At 45.6% G+C, this 14,760-nt stretch overlaps 1 protein-coding gene across 1 annotated transcript in view; it reads left to right on the top strand.

The window, feature by feature from the left end:
* GYS1 (glycogen synthase 1) overlaps positions 1-14,760 on the top strand; it is a 117,121-nt gene that overhangs the window by 70,576 nt on the left and 31,785 nt on the right. The window contains exons 4-5 of the mRNA XM_082273724.1: positions 9,120-9,308; positions 14,325-14,469. Coding sequence (XP_082129850.1) covers positions 9,120-9,308; positions 14,325-14,469 — 334 coding nt within the window. The remainder of the gene's footprint in view (positions 1-9,119; positions 9,309-14,324; positions 14,470-14,760) is intronic.

Genomic DNA, 14,760 nt, shown 5'->3' with positions numbered 1-14,760 from the left:
TGATACTTCTCCCCCTGGCTCGCCTGAAGAGCTTGCACTCATGGATGAGTTGATTACTTCTATCAAGGAAACACTGCGTCTGCAGGATGAACCAAGTCCTCCTGCTTTGATGTCCTCTTATGGGACGCAAAGGAAACGCAAAGCAGCGCAGGCTTGCGGAATTTCAGCGCGCTGTTGATAAGCAATGGCGCTATTTAAAGAAGCCTTTTACTGTGCCAAGTAAGTTCAAGCTGCGTTATCCATTTACACCCACCACTGATGAACGTTGGTGTGTGCCGCCTCAGGTGGATCACGCGGTGGCAGTTTTGAATAAATCTACTGCGATTCCTGCTGAGGATACCCCGGTGTTCCGGGACCCTACGGACAGGAGATTGGAGTCTCTGGCCCGTCATACTTATACGGTTGCTGGTTCTATGCTGAAGCCTATTTTTGCTTCCATTATGGCAGCCCAAGCTATTGCGGATTGGACGCAGGTGCTCAGGCGCACCCTGGTGGCTGACTCTGCTCCGCCGACAACGTTGGCTATGGTAGATCAAATTCATCAGGGTGTCATGTATTTGTGCGATGCGGACTTGGATTTAGTCCCTTTGGCTGCACGTCTCTCCAGTGTAGCGGTGTTGAACCGTCGCCTGATATGGCTGAAATGTTGGTCGGTTGACCAATCCTCTCGCAAGACTCTAGCTAATCTTCCCTACGCGGGATCTCGCCTTTTGGCGAGTCTTTGGATACTCTGATAAAGGGAATTTCCGGGGGTAAGAGCACTCTCCTACCCCAAACTCACAAGAATAAGTTTGTTCGCGGTAAGAAGAATACCTCGTTTAGGCCCTCCCAGGGGTCCTTTCGTGCCTTTCGGTCGCAATACAAGGGCAAGCCCTTCAAGGGCCAAGGCTCCCAGAAGAAGCCGTGGGCAGGTAAGCAGAAGTCCGGCCAGTCCGGGTCCGCTGCCCATACCAATTTGGCCTGAAGGGGCGCCCTCACCCGGTTCTGGGTTGGGGGGACGTTTGCTCGGTTTTCTTCAACCCTGGCTGGCCCACATTCGGGACAGGTGGGTTCAGGAAATCGTTCGATCTGGATACAAGATCGAGTTTCTCTCTCGGCCGGCGAGCAGATTTTTTTCCCTCAAATCTTCAGCTGTCTCCGGAGCGTTTGCAGGATCTGCACCTGGCGGTGCGGGACCTGCGGGCCCAGGGAGTGGTGGTTCCGGTGCCTCATCGGGACAGATTTCGGGGGTTCTACTCCAATCTGTTCACTGTGCCCAGAAAGGAGGGCAAGGTACGTCCGATTCTGGACTTGAAAGTTCTGAACCGCTTTGTGCGGGTTCGCAAGTTCCGCATGGAATGCCTGCGCTCAGTGGTGGCTGCCCTGAGTCAGGGGGAATTCATGGCCTCCATCGATCTGAAGGATGCGTACCTTCACATCCCCATTTTCAAGGGTCACCAGAGGTACCTTCGATTCGCCATTGCGGAGGATCATTACCAATTCGTGGCGTTACCCTTCGGTCTCGCTTCGGCTCCGCGGGTTTTCACCAAGGTGCTTGCGCCGGTCCTGGCTTTATTGAGAGCCCAGGGCGTCTCTGTTTTGGGATATCTGGACGATATCTTGCTTCGGTCTGCGACCAGTCAGGGCCTGGTGAACGACCTGTCCACCACGATGCAGACTCTGCAGGAGTTTGGTTGGACGATAAATTTTCCAAAATCAACGTTGTGTCCGTTGGTTCGTCTTCCCTACCTGGGGATGATCCTGGACTCTGCTCAAGCGAAGTTCTTCCTGCCGGAAGACAAGCTCCGGACACTTCAGGACGAGGTCAGGTCCCTCAGGGACACTCAGTGCTCGTCCCTCCGGACATGAATGAGATGTCTAGGTCTAATGGTCTCGGCTTTCGCAATCTCTGGATCGGCAGCTTTCGTTGAGCCGCCACACCCGAAGGGGTCTTTTGTGGTGGCTCCAGTCCCCGGCGGTGTCGGGGGGCAAGTCCTTTCGTCCCTTGTTGTGGACGGTGATCACCACGGATGCCAGCCTGTCGGGCTGGGGTGGTGTTCTGGGCGTTCTGTCCGCCCAGGGAACTTGGTCGGAGGAGGGATCCTCCCTTCCGATCAACATTCTGGAATTGCGAGCGATAAAACTTTGCCTTCTGCATTGGTCGGAACGGCTTCAGGGCCGTCCGGTTCGGGTTCAGACGGACAATGCCACAGCAGTGGCCTACATCAACCATCAAGGGGGCACCAGAAGTGCCCGTGCTGCTCGGGAAGTAGACGGCATTCTGTCGTGGGCCAAGACGCATGTCCCAGCGATAACGGCTGTGCACATTCCGGGGGTGGAGAACTGGCAGGCGGACTATCTGAGTCGCCAGACCCTGGACCAGGGGGAGTGGTCCCTTCACCCGGATGTCTTCCAGAAGTTGTGCGCGGAATGGGGTCTTCCGGATGTGGACCTGTTCGCGTCTCGTCTGAACAACAAGGTGGAAAGGTTCGTGGCGAGGACGCGCGATCCTCAGGCAGACGCGTTAGTGGCGCCCTGGCATCAGTATCGTCTGATGTATGCCTTTCCACCGATTCAGCTGCTGTCCAGGCTGCTTCGCAGATTAGTCTTGGAACCGCACGCGGTGATTCTGGTGGCACCGGACTGGCCTCGTCGGTCTTGGTACGCAGACCTCGTAAATCTGGCAGTCGACGCTTCGTGGCGCCTGCCGCTTCGGGAAGACCTTCTGTCTCAAGGGCCGATATTCCATCCTGCTTTACAGTCGCTGGCTTTAACAGCCTGGCTGTTGAAAGCCAGGTCCTGAAGGATAGGGGTCTCTCCTCTGAGGTCATTCCAACTTTGATCAAGGCTATAAAAGCCTCTTCGGGAAAAATTTACTACCGTACTTGGAAGGCATACTTTGCCTGGTGTGAGTCCAGGGGGAATTCTCCTCGCTCATACTCGGTGTCGAGAGTGTTGGCTTTCCTCCAAACTGGAGTGGACCAGCGTTTGGCGCTGGCCACAATTAAGGGTCAGATTTCTGCGCTGGCCGTTCTTTTTCAACGCCCTGTGGCGTCTTAATTCATTGGTTAGCACCTTTGTTCAGGGGGTGCGACATTTGGCCCCTCCTAGGAGGGAACCTTTGCCTCCATGGGATTTGAACTTGGTTCTGTCCGTGTTATAACAGGCTCCCTTTGAAAAGATCAGGGAGATCTCGTTGTCTCTGTTGTCCAAGAAGGTTGCCTTTTTGGTGGCGATCACTTCGGCTCGCAGGGTGTCGGAGCTGGCGGCTTTGTCCTGCAGCTCTCCCTACCTGGTGATTCACAAGGATAAGGTGGTCTTGCGACCTAATCCATCTTTTCTTCCGAAAAGGATCTCGGAGTTTCACCTGAATGAGGACATTGTCTTGCCTCCGCTTTGCGCGAAGCCTAAGCATCCGAAGGAGGTGGCTTTGCATGCCTTGGATGTTGTTCGGGCGATCAGGGTTTACCTGTCATCGACTAAGTCCTTTCGCAAGTCGGATTCCCTATTCGTTCTTCCAGAGGGACCTCGGAAGGGCATGGCGGCGTCGGCTGCTACCATCGCCAAATGGATCAGACAGACGATTGTGCAAGCCTATGCTTTGAGGGGGAAGGTTCCTCCTTTCCCTGTGAAGGCGCACTCTACCAGATCTCTGAGTACGTCTTGGGCCTATCGTCATCAGGCTTCTGTGGCCCAGGTGTGTAAGGCGGCGACTTGGTCGTCCGTTCACACCTTCTCCAAATTTTGCAAAGTGGATGTTCAGGCATCGGCAGATGCTTCCTTTGGCTGTAAAGTTCTTAGTGCGGCAGTGCCTTAGGGTCCCTTGTTTGGGCCCTTGGCTGTTGGGGTGTTTTTACCCCTGGGTTACTTGTTCTTCCTGGGTTGTTGCTCCTGTTGAGCACGTTTTCCTGTTGCCAGGTTGGTTCTCTTACTTTGGTAAGGTTCCTTTCTCTGATGTGGGTACTGCGTTGCTTGAAAGAATAGGTTTTTGGATCTGAACTGGATAGGAAAAGTAGTTTCTGCCACCATCCCAGGGTTATAGTATGTCGGTCTGTGGTGCCTCAAGTCAAGTATGGGATTTTAAGGGCAGGAGTAAACAGATACACAGAAGTAGTACAATTTTAAATAAAAAATAGAAATTTATTCCATGTTGAGGTTTTATACATAACATAGGTGAATAAATGGGTATAGTCCCATAGTGATAGTGAAGAAGAATAGTAAGTTGTGTTGAACGTGAATTGAGTGACTTTAAAGAAACAATTGATAATTGGTCCTGTTCTGCTGTTCCTCATATCCAAGATTAGGAATGATTGCAGAGAACGGGCTTGATCGGTATTTCCGACATGTTTCGGCCTGTAGCGGCCTTTATCAAGGATTTTTTACCGATTCTAAGGTAAATGAAAATAATGTCAGTGGTAACAGTATATGGCTGTAATCAACTTAATTTGTTCATAAAAATGTGGTGTTACATACATATTTTTTTTGTCCAATTCCTAAAGTATTGTTTTTCCGGGATTGTCTCCGGGAGCTGCAGGAACAGTGCTGTATTAGATGAGAGGATATATATTAGAGTTTACCAGATTTGAGCAAATTGGGAGTAAAAAGTATAAAGGAAAATTTAGTATTTTTACTTATTGGGCCACGCTTTTTTGGGGTCCAAGATGCAATGTGGTCAGGATAGGTGAGAGTCCACATCGATGAGGGTCCTCTATAATAAAGGTATAAGGGTATATAATGGTACTTGTGATGAGTAATACATCATGGGTTCTGAGTTGTGCAAGTTTGGGAGTAAGGTGCAAAGTAGAGGTAAGTAGTTAGACTTGGTCAGAAGATATGTGATAATCTTCTCCGAGTCTATACTTACATTTGCTTGATGCGTGGTTCAAGTAGGGTATCCCAGCACGTAGTCTCCAGGTCCTCTCCTCCCTTGGTCCGGGAGAGACTGAGGACTCGGAGATGTTCCCCGGCCTTTTAAAGGCAGTCGCGCATGCGCGGTAGTGCGCTGCGTGACGCCAATGAGCGGCGTGCGTGGTCAGGTGGGGGATGCGCCTGCGCGATGCGGGAGCTGCATCCCTTGTGACCGTGCGGACATGCCCAGACGGCCGCCAACACGGAGTAAAAGCCGAGATCCCCAATGGGGATGGTGGAAGGTCAGAGACTGACCGATCGGCTTTGAAATGCCCCGATCCAGGGAGGATTCGGGGCTTACCGTGCCGGGAGTTCCCGGAGTATGCGGGAAAAACAAAAAAGGAAAATGGATTGAACAATCTTGTATTGAGGTGATACTTACTTAAAAGTAATCACCTTAAAGTACAGTAGTATAATAGGCAGTATAATTAAGACATGAATTATAACTTGTATAGAAGATGCAGCAATATAGTGGTGGAATGCGAGACACAGTTGTGGGAGAGTCTGGATTGGGTTTGGGGGCATATGCCAATTGTGTGGCAAGGTTTTTAAAGGGTTTTAAAGAAAAGGGATTGGATGGTGAGTGGTGATAAATTTGGACAATTTGAGCAATCTAAACGATTAAATGGTATGTGATAGTTTTTTGGTAGGTAAGAGGGAGTTGATGGGGGAGAGAAAAGGGTGGGGGGGGGGGGATGGTTCTCCATTGGGTAGGATGGTATTGGTTGTTTTGCGGATGACATGGCATTGGGCACAGCTCCCACAGGGGTAGGTGCCTTTGTTTTTACATGGATCTTTTGTAGATCCTTCCTGAAATTCGCTACGTACAAGTTTCTGTTGTAGGGAACCTGCCTTTCTGAAGGTGATGAGTGGGTGTTGTGGTAGAAGCTTGGAGGTGCTTGGTTCTTCCATAAGGATCGGCCAATTTTTTGTGAGAATTTTTCTGACTTCTTGATGTTCATTGGTGAATCTAATGATAATACGGGTATCCAATCCCGTTTTGGTTGGTTCCTTGTTTTTGAAGAGGAGTGTTTCTCTGTCATAATTGTTGGCACGATTGAATGCTTTGCGTAGTGATGTTTTTGTATAGCCTCTCTGTAAAAGTCGGGAGGTTAGTGCATCAGCTTCCAATTGAAATTTGGCTGGATCAGTGCAGTTTCTTTTTAATCTTAGGTATTGGCTGTAGGGTATGGAGTGAATGAGGGGTGGTGGGTGAAAGCTGGAGGCATGGAGGATGGAGTTGCCTGCTGTGTCTTTTCTGTAGAGGGTGGTGGAGATTTTTCCGGTAGGTTCTTTGTATATTAGGGTGTCAAGGAAAGGTATTTGTTGCTTGTTGTAAGTCATTGTAAAGAACATGTTATATTCGTTTTGGTTCATCCTGTTTAGTAGTTGAGGTATCATATGTTCGGGCCCGTTCCATATGATCAGTATGTCATCAATATACCTTTGCCATGTGAGGATCCTGTCCGTGTAGATGGTATTGTCTTCATTAGATAGGAACTCTTGTTCCCATGAGCCTAGATAGACGTTGGCGTAGGAGGGGGCGCAGCTGGTTCCCATCGCCACCCCACAGGTTTGAATGTAGTAGTTGCCTCCAAAGGTGAAAACGTTGTAGTTCAGTATATATTGTAACATGTCAAGGATAAAGAAATTGAAGTTTTGGTCACGTTCACTAAGGCTGCAAAGTGTTTTTTCCACTGTTTGTATCCCTTTAGTATGGGGTATATTATTATATAGGCTATCCACGTCAATCGTGACTAGGTAGGTTTCTTCAGGTATAGAGATGTCGTTGAGTATTCTGAGAAGATGCAGAGTGTCTTGGGTGTAGGAGGGTAATCCTTTTACGTGAGGGCGTAGGTATATATCAATAACCTTGCTTATTGACTCCGAGATACTTCCATTTCCCGATATGATCGGTCTTCCGGGTGGGTCGTTGATATTTTTATGCAGTTTTGGTAGTGCATATAGTGTTGGGGTTTTGGGATGAGGTGTCCTTATGTATTCCCATAAGGTTTGGGAGATGGTGCCGTTCCTGAATGCATTGTCAACTTTGGTGTAAAAGATTTCGTTGTATGATTTAATCATTATAGGAGTGATTTGTTTGTAGCATTTGGTATTGGAGAGTATGGTGTAGCACATGTTTTTATATTTTTCTTTACTCATAATTACTACATTTCCTCCTTTGTCTGAAGGTTTGATAATGATCGTATCATTATTTTTGAGTTCTTGAAGTGCTCGTTTTTGGTTATTAGTCAGGTTTGGGACATATCTGTGTTCCTTGATGGCTTCTATGTCTTTAGTAGTTTGTCGCACAAATAGTGCAATGGCAGGATTTGTGTTCAAGGAGGGGAATTTGTTGGACTTCTTTTTGAATGTCGGTATGTCTGAAGTGGTTTCAGGTTCATCGTTGTCGGGGTCTTGGTCCGGTTCCATGGGATCATCCCAGTCATCTAAATCGCTTTCCTGGAGTAATAGGTTGAGGTCACGGATGGCTCTGAATTCGGCCGCTGTGAGTGTAGGTGTGGTTGCGGTTGTTTTTGATAAAGAGTTTTGAGTAACAGGTTTCTGGCGAATAGATTGACGTCTTTGATTGTTTCAAATCTATCAATACGTGTATTGGGACAAAAAGAGAGTCCTAGGGATAGCACTTCTTTTTGATCTTCAGTTAGTATGTGAGGTGATAAGTTTATTACCGTTTTTCTTCCTCCTGTTTCTTCTCCGATTGGTGTTTTTTGGAGGGTTTTGGGTTTGTTTTCCCTAAAAAAACACCCTGTTTGGGATCAACTTTGGATCTAGTGAACATATTGTAAGGTTTGGAGGGTTGGTCAGAATTCACCGATTGTATTGTCTGTTCATCTATTAGGTTAGTTCCTTGAGGTTCAGTCTCTTGAGTGTTTTCATTGTCTGTTCTTCGTTGGGGTTCCTGTTGTTTAGGAGGTCCCCTTCTGTTTCTGTATTGTTCAGGGCCAGAGTTGTATGGGGATGAATCCGATGAGTAGTAGGGTTGTCCAGTTTTATCAATAGATCTGCCATATTGTGTTCTTCGGTTGGACCGTTGATTGGCCCATCTGTAAGCTCTACCTTGGGCAAAGGCATTCTTGTCACGCCAATATTTTCTTTCTTTTTTGCGTAGGATATCTTTTCCGTATTCTTCCAGGTGTGATTTGAGTTTTGTTTCTTGTTCACTGTATAGTTGTACTTTTTTAAGGGGAGCTAATTGCTCGTAGGTCTTTTTGATATCAAGGTCCAGCGTTTTTATTTGTCTTAGATATTCTTCCTGTAGAAGAATCATTAAATTTCGTGAACATTCATTTAGCTTATTTTCCCATTCTTTTTTAAGTTGGGTTGAGATGTTTTCCATCGTAGGAAAAATTTGGATTCAATGGTTGCTTTATGCGCGGCTGCGTTTTTTTTTCCCACCCCTCATGTCTACACTGCTCTGGGACGTCCCCATTGGTGAAGATTATGAAGAGGCGGCGACTGTCGGAGGACGTAAGAGAAAACTGAATTTTTTGTAAAATCTTACCGTAAAATTCCTTTTCTCTGAGTCCTCCGACAGTCGCCGCCCCCGCCCCTCTTTTTGGGTTTGTTTATGTACTCTACTGCTATGCTACTGAAACTGAGTTGAGAATGCTGGAAGCAGGGAGGTATTGACTGAGGGGACCACCCCCTAGGGGTGTGATATGCTAAAAGCTTTGATATTAACAAATCTTGTTGCCTAGCTACTCCTGCGGAGCAAAGGTCAATTACCCCATTGGTGAAGATTATGAAGAGGCGGCGACTGTCGGAGGACTCAGAGAAAGGAATTTTACGGTAAGATTTTACAAAAATTTCCGTTTTTTTTGTGAAGAATCAACAACAAGTGGGACACAATCATGAAGTGGAACGAAATTTATTGGATATTTCAAACTTTGTTAACAAATATGTAGGAGGACCTGTGATGAACACCATAGTCAAGACCCTTAGCTGAAAATTTAAGCCAACTGTTTTTATGGTAAGAGTTGGCTCTGAAAAAAAAAATAAACCTTTTTGCCAAAGTATTCCAGAAGATTTCATAACCTGCACAAAACTAACTGACCAATCCCATTTCAAAATTGAAAGATCATTTTTGACGGTCTCTGTTAATGGTCTCTGCTGGTCTCCATTCCCTCCGGTGTTCCATCTGTCTGTTTTTGTCCCTAATTTTTTACCTAATATTTCATTTTGTTTCCATTCTCTTCTTGCTTTCATAGTTTGCAGCACAGTGTGGTGATGAGAAGCCCTTCATCCTGGCTCACTTCCACGAATGGTTAGCTGGCATTGGCCTATGTTTGTGCCGGATTCGTAAGCTCCCAGTGGCTACAATCTTCACTACACATGCCACTCTCCTGGGTCGGTACCTGTGTGCTGGAAGTGTGGACTTCTACAACAACCTGCAAACGGTGAGACTTACTATTACTACAATGGGCATGGTAAAATAGAGAAACTGGAAAGGAGACTCAACACCATAGTCTCAATTTACTCCAAAGGGCTTTACTGGTATCACATCCTCTATTGCAAGACACTGAAAAATAGCTTAATCCCGAACATTGAAAAACTACTAGGACCAGAGGCGTAACTAGAACCTTCAGGGCCCCGCTGCAAGAAACCATAAAGGGACCCCTGGCCAGGGCCCTTTCCTTTCAAGCCTGGGGCTCTTCCCACTGATCCTGGGGCCCTTTACTCTCATTGCGGGGCCCTTTATTATGGTCCCGCAGCGGGACCCTTTCACAAGTTCTGCAGTGGGCGCCCTTCCTGCTATCTTGGGGCCTCCCCACGGTGGTGGAATGCCAGGGCCCGGTTGCAAGTGTGACCTTTGCGATCCTTGAAGTTCACCCACTGGTGTCAGTAGTTTCTATTTTTTGGTATTTTAATTATATTATTCTTTATCATTTTATTTTATTTTTTTACAATGTCACTGACTATGACTGTCCATTCAGAAAAGGAAGGAGCTGGTAAATTACATATTTACCGACCCTTTCCTGGTTCTCTATTGTGACACATTCCCTGCAGCAGCTGACAGGAGAGGGGAAGGGAGCACAGTGGGGTGGGGGGGGGGGGGACCAGGGGAGCACACAGGGGCCCAGAGACAGCAGAACACAAGTGAACTGGTAAGGAGGAGTGGTGGGGGCAGCATACAGAGGAACCAATCTCCTCCATTTTCCTCCTGCAGCTACAGGAGGAAAAAGGAGGACAGTGATTTCTCTACATGCTGCCCCCTCCGCTCCTCCTATCCAGGTGTACAGGGGAGCCGCACAGGCCCCCTGAAGCATGGGGCCCGGTTGCAATTGCAACCCCTGTAGTTATGCCCCTGACTAGGACCTTAAAGGTACCACACCAAGAAAAAATTAAGATTAAAAACTTGCATTTTTATTGAACAAAACGTTAAAAAATATTAAAGTGTAAATGTTAAACACCCAAGTATTGTTTAAGAACAATTGCAGTTAAATATACCATTAGTAATAACTAATCTAGGTTGGTCATAAAGAGGATCTCGTATACATATCTACATCTCTGACATGTTTCATAGGACAAAGCCCGCTTTCTAAGGGAGAACTGGCATACGTCTCTGCTGTGAGGATGTACATTGCATGTGACTTGTTCCCAGAATTTGAAGCCACAAAGACAAAGGGACCCAACCATTGAAAATGATGTATATCTCAGATAAGGAGGAGCTAGTATATGCCCCCTTAAAAGGTGGTGGGGGGGGGGGTTGGAGATGCCTTCGCTGTTGGTCATACAAGTTCCAGTGTTCTATGGTCCTGTTCCCCAATATTATCCAGATGTCTCCCAGTCTGTCCCCTACAGCACACCATAACATTTAGCTACCAAAATGGGACAGTTCTTATGGGTTAACACAGATGTTAATGTTTCTAGCACTGTGTCTAGATCTTTTGGTGGTTCTTTTATGTGGGACGTTTCGCAGTGAAATTTTCAATGGCAGAATAGTTATGATTGTAATATACTTATCTTCATAAGCAGTGTAACAGGTGCAAGCATGAATTACATTAAGCTAGTACTACATGGATTAATGTAACGCCTACTGTAGTTTCCTCCTACTTTCTATTAGTATACAGTTTTTTAAATGGGCAACCCTATTATTGGACTGTGTGTGTAATACTCAGGGGACCGGGACTGATTAATGGTTCAGTTTTGTGGGAGCAGTGTCAATGTATAAAGTAGATAGAATGAAAAAATACATATTTCTGTTAACCTTGCTGATCATCTTCACAGTAAATCCCTCAGCCTTGGATCTTATTGATACTTTGTATCGCCTTATTTTTTTTCTGCTGCTTTTGCAGCTTAAACACAACACTAAGAAGCTCATTGTAATCACGTATGCTGAGTGAAAGTAGTATCAAAGTGACCTTGGATTGGAAGGAAAATAGGCCTCAGGATGATTGTATATTGATTTCTATATACTGTAGCTAAATGGATGAGAGAAATGTATGCAGTAATGGCCTGGAACATAGTGTTTGGCAGTGGAAAATCATGTAATTGGTGTTTTACATATATCAGGATTATATTTAATTGAATATAACACCCAACTGTAGAGGATGTTTCACCCTCTCTCCTACTTGCCAGACGTGATCTTCTTCCTCTTTCCTCCTACTTGTGGTCTGTTCCCATTGCCTTCTCTCCCCCCCCCCCCCCCCCCCCACTCCTGTGAAAAATTTGGTCTTGTGCGCTTGTCTTTTTCACTGCTTATTCACAATCTGGTCAAATTGACACCCCCAAGCCTTGTCCATCAAAAAGACCCCCCCCCCCCCCCCCAACGCCTCCACTATTCACCTCCTATGTCCTGCTCTGCTCATCTCTCAGCACTTTCTCGATCAGTCTTCATAAAACTAACTGTCCTCAATCAATATTTAGACCTGGTAAGAACTACTCTCCAACTAATCCCCAGATTTCTGTTTTGGTCCATGAGTTGTCCACCTTTCTCCTGTAGCCCCTTCCCATCACACATCTCCAATTTTCCATTCTGTCCATCATAATGGGTCGAAGTCTGTGGATGTTCTTGTCAAACACGGTCTTCTCCTTTCGAGTCAGAAAAGATGCATTTGTCCTGCCCTGCCTATAGTGTAAACCTGCTAGGAAATGCAATGCAAAGCAGGTCAAGTGCAGCTTCTGGACTGCCATGTGAACAGCTCAGATAAATTCTGTGGGATTTTGCTGACTTGAGTTTGAGGTGCGTTCCAAGTGCAGCAAAACAATGCCCATCAACATGAAGCGGCACTGTGCCTCAGTGGTTAGAACTTTGAGTATGATACTAATGATTCTGCATTGAATTTGCATGTTCTCTCTGTGCTTGCGTGGGCTTACTTGCACACTTCAAGGACCTGCTGATAGGTAAATTGCCCCTTCTGTGTGTGCGCATATGAGATTTTATTTTAAAGTGGTTGTAAACCCTCACAAATACCCAGTGAAGTGACTATCCTCAGATGATGCACAGATGTAACAAATCTTCCTTCATAAGTTTTACTTGTATGTCTGCTGTCTTCCCCTTTCGGATGTGCAGATCGTGTTAAAAATCTTTTTCTTGATCTGCCAGCAGTACATAGGGAAGGGTGGAGAGACTGGACTTACACTGTGTGAGAGCTGGATGGAGGAAAGAGACAAACCCCCCCCCCCCCCCTCCACATAGTCAGAGGAACGAATGAACATGCAGAGCTGTATTCTGAATAGACAAGCTCAGTGCTGATCTCCCTCTAAGCTCCCTCACAGACACAGATTTTTAGCTCATGTTATCTCAAATCTTGGAGAACTTGTCAGAAGTGACTCATGCTGATAAAGGAACGAAGCACCAGAGAGAAACCACACTTGGAGCTTTTGAGAGAGGCAAGTAAACACTACAGATATGTGTGCTTAGTTCAAACTGCTATCGTATGTGCCAGTGTATAAGATTACTTTTTAACCTTTTAAAGACATCTCCCAAAAATAGAAAAATAGGGGGGGGGGGTCATCTTATATGCGGAGTATAAATTGTGCAGCCCAAAACCAACATCCTTAATAATCTTTCAACCTGCTGGATGTGCGCTAATAATGTATGTACTGTAGCAGAGTAAAAAATATGAGGACTACGGTACTTTACATGGCCCAAAGCAAACATCCCTATTAATCTCCAAGCAGGGTAAGTGCACAGGGTGTAATCTCTCAACACGTAGGATGTGCGAAAATACTGTACCAGTATGTACCGTAGCTTCGGCTACATACAATATACCACGATGAGCCAATCACGGTGAGAGATGTATTCTATAAAAAAAAAAAAGCCAGCTCGGATTGGATGAGTCAGAGAGAGAGTAACATCATCAGCCCGCCTCTCTGACTCCGCCAATCCGAGCAGGCTTTGTATTTAATAGAATACATTGCTCACCGTGATTGGCTCAGCGCGGTATACTGTATTTAGCCGAAACTACGGTACATACCGGTACAATATTACCGCACATCCACCGTGTTGAGAGATTACACCTTGTGCACTTACCCTGCTTGGAGATTAATAGGTACATTTGTTTTGGCCATGTAAAGTATTGTAGTCCTCAAATTTTTTTACTCGGCTACGGTACATACATTATTACCGCACATCCAGCGGGTTAAGAGATTATTAGGGATGTTAGTTACGGGCCATGTAAAGTAGTCCTCAGATTTTATACTCCACTATGATACAAAAGAGGGTAGTTTTTATAAGGCGAGTATAGCCCAAAACCGATGTTTTAACTTGAAAATTAGGGGGTCGTCGCCGTCAAATACGGTATATAAAAGCCTTTAATAAATAAATGAGCCCTAACATTTCCTCACCCCCTTCAACTTCCTTCTACCTTCCCATTCCCCCACATCCACCATCCACTCTTAATCCTACATCTAAAATCTAACAGACAAGTACACTGATGGGCGTGATGGAAGAAGATGGCCAAAGCATTTAATGAGGAACTAATTCTCATGATGAGGATGAAAAGTAAGCTCCCATACATGACTTAAGCATTTGAAAATATTTTCTAGAGTGACTTGACTGAGGTAGTATATCTAGTCTTCTGAAATCTTGACACACTGGCATATCCCTAGATAATGTTTACTAAATTGAATTCTACTTAACTTTTTTTTAACCACAAATGCGTTTTTCTTCAGTAAGAAAACATTTACAGGAAACCATTACAGTGCCAACCAACCAAAGAATTTGCAGTTGACACCTTTGTCTCCCTTTACACTGCGATACGTGGATTTTTGTGGCGTTCTCTTCAACGTCCAGGAGAGTCCAGGCTCAGTTTTGCTGATTGGACTCTACTTTGGTGAATGGGACATGAATAGTATCATTTACACATTACATTTACTCCCTTATACACATTCTTCCCCTTTGTAAATAAGATATACAATACACCTACTCCTTATTTATGAAATCAATTTAATTTAACTATGTTGGACAGTTTAACGTAGATAAAGAAGCTGGAGACCGTCAGATCTATCACCGATACTGTATGGAGCGAGCGGCTGTCCAGTGCAGTCACGTCTTCACTACTGTCTCTCAGATTACTGCAATAGAAGCTGAGCACCTGCTGAAACGCAAACCAGGTAAGCTGCAAAGTCTGTGACTGTACACTGGAAAACAATAATCTGCTCCGCTTTTCTGCTGTCTAGATTTAAACTAAAGATCTTTTATCCATGGCCCTCTCTGTGCCTATGTTGACTTTGTGTAGATGGATTTCCTATTAAAGTTTGTGGGCTGGCACACTGAAATAAGAAGCACACACAGAAAACCTAGAAGATTTGCCTTACGAGTCATGACTTTAACATGACATAGAGTGGTGGTTGCCAACCAGTTGTCTGTGGAACCACTGAGGATCCACGACAAAATTCTGGTGA

The sequence above is a fragment of the Pelophylax lessonae genome (assembly GCF_965119305.1).
Source record: "Pelophylax lessonae genome assembly, chromosome: 12".
Taxonomy (NCBI): domain Eukaryota; kingdom Metazoa; phylum Chordata; class Amphibia; order Anura; family Ranidae; genus Pelophylax; species Pelophylax lessonae.
This window is presented reverse-complemented; position numbering and strand designations above follow the sequence as displayed.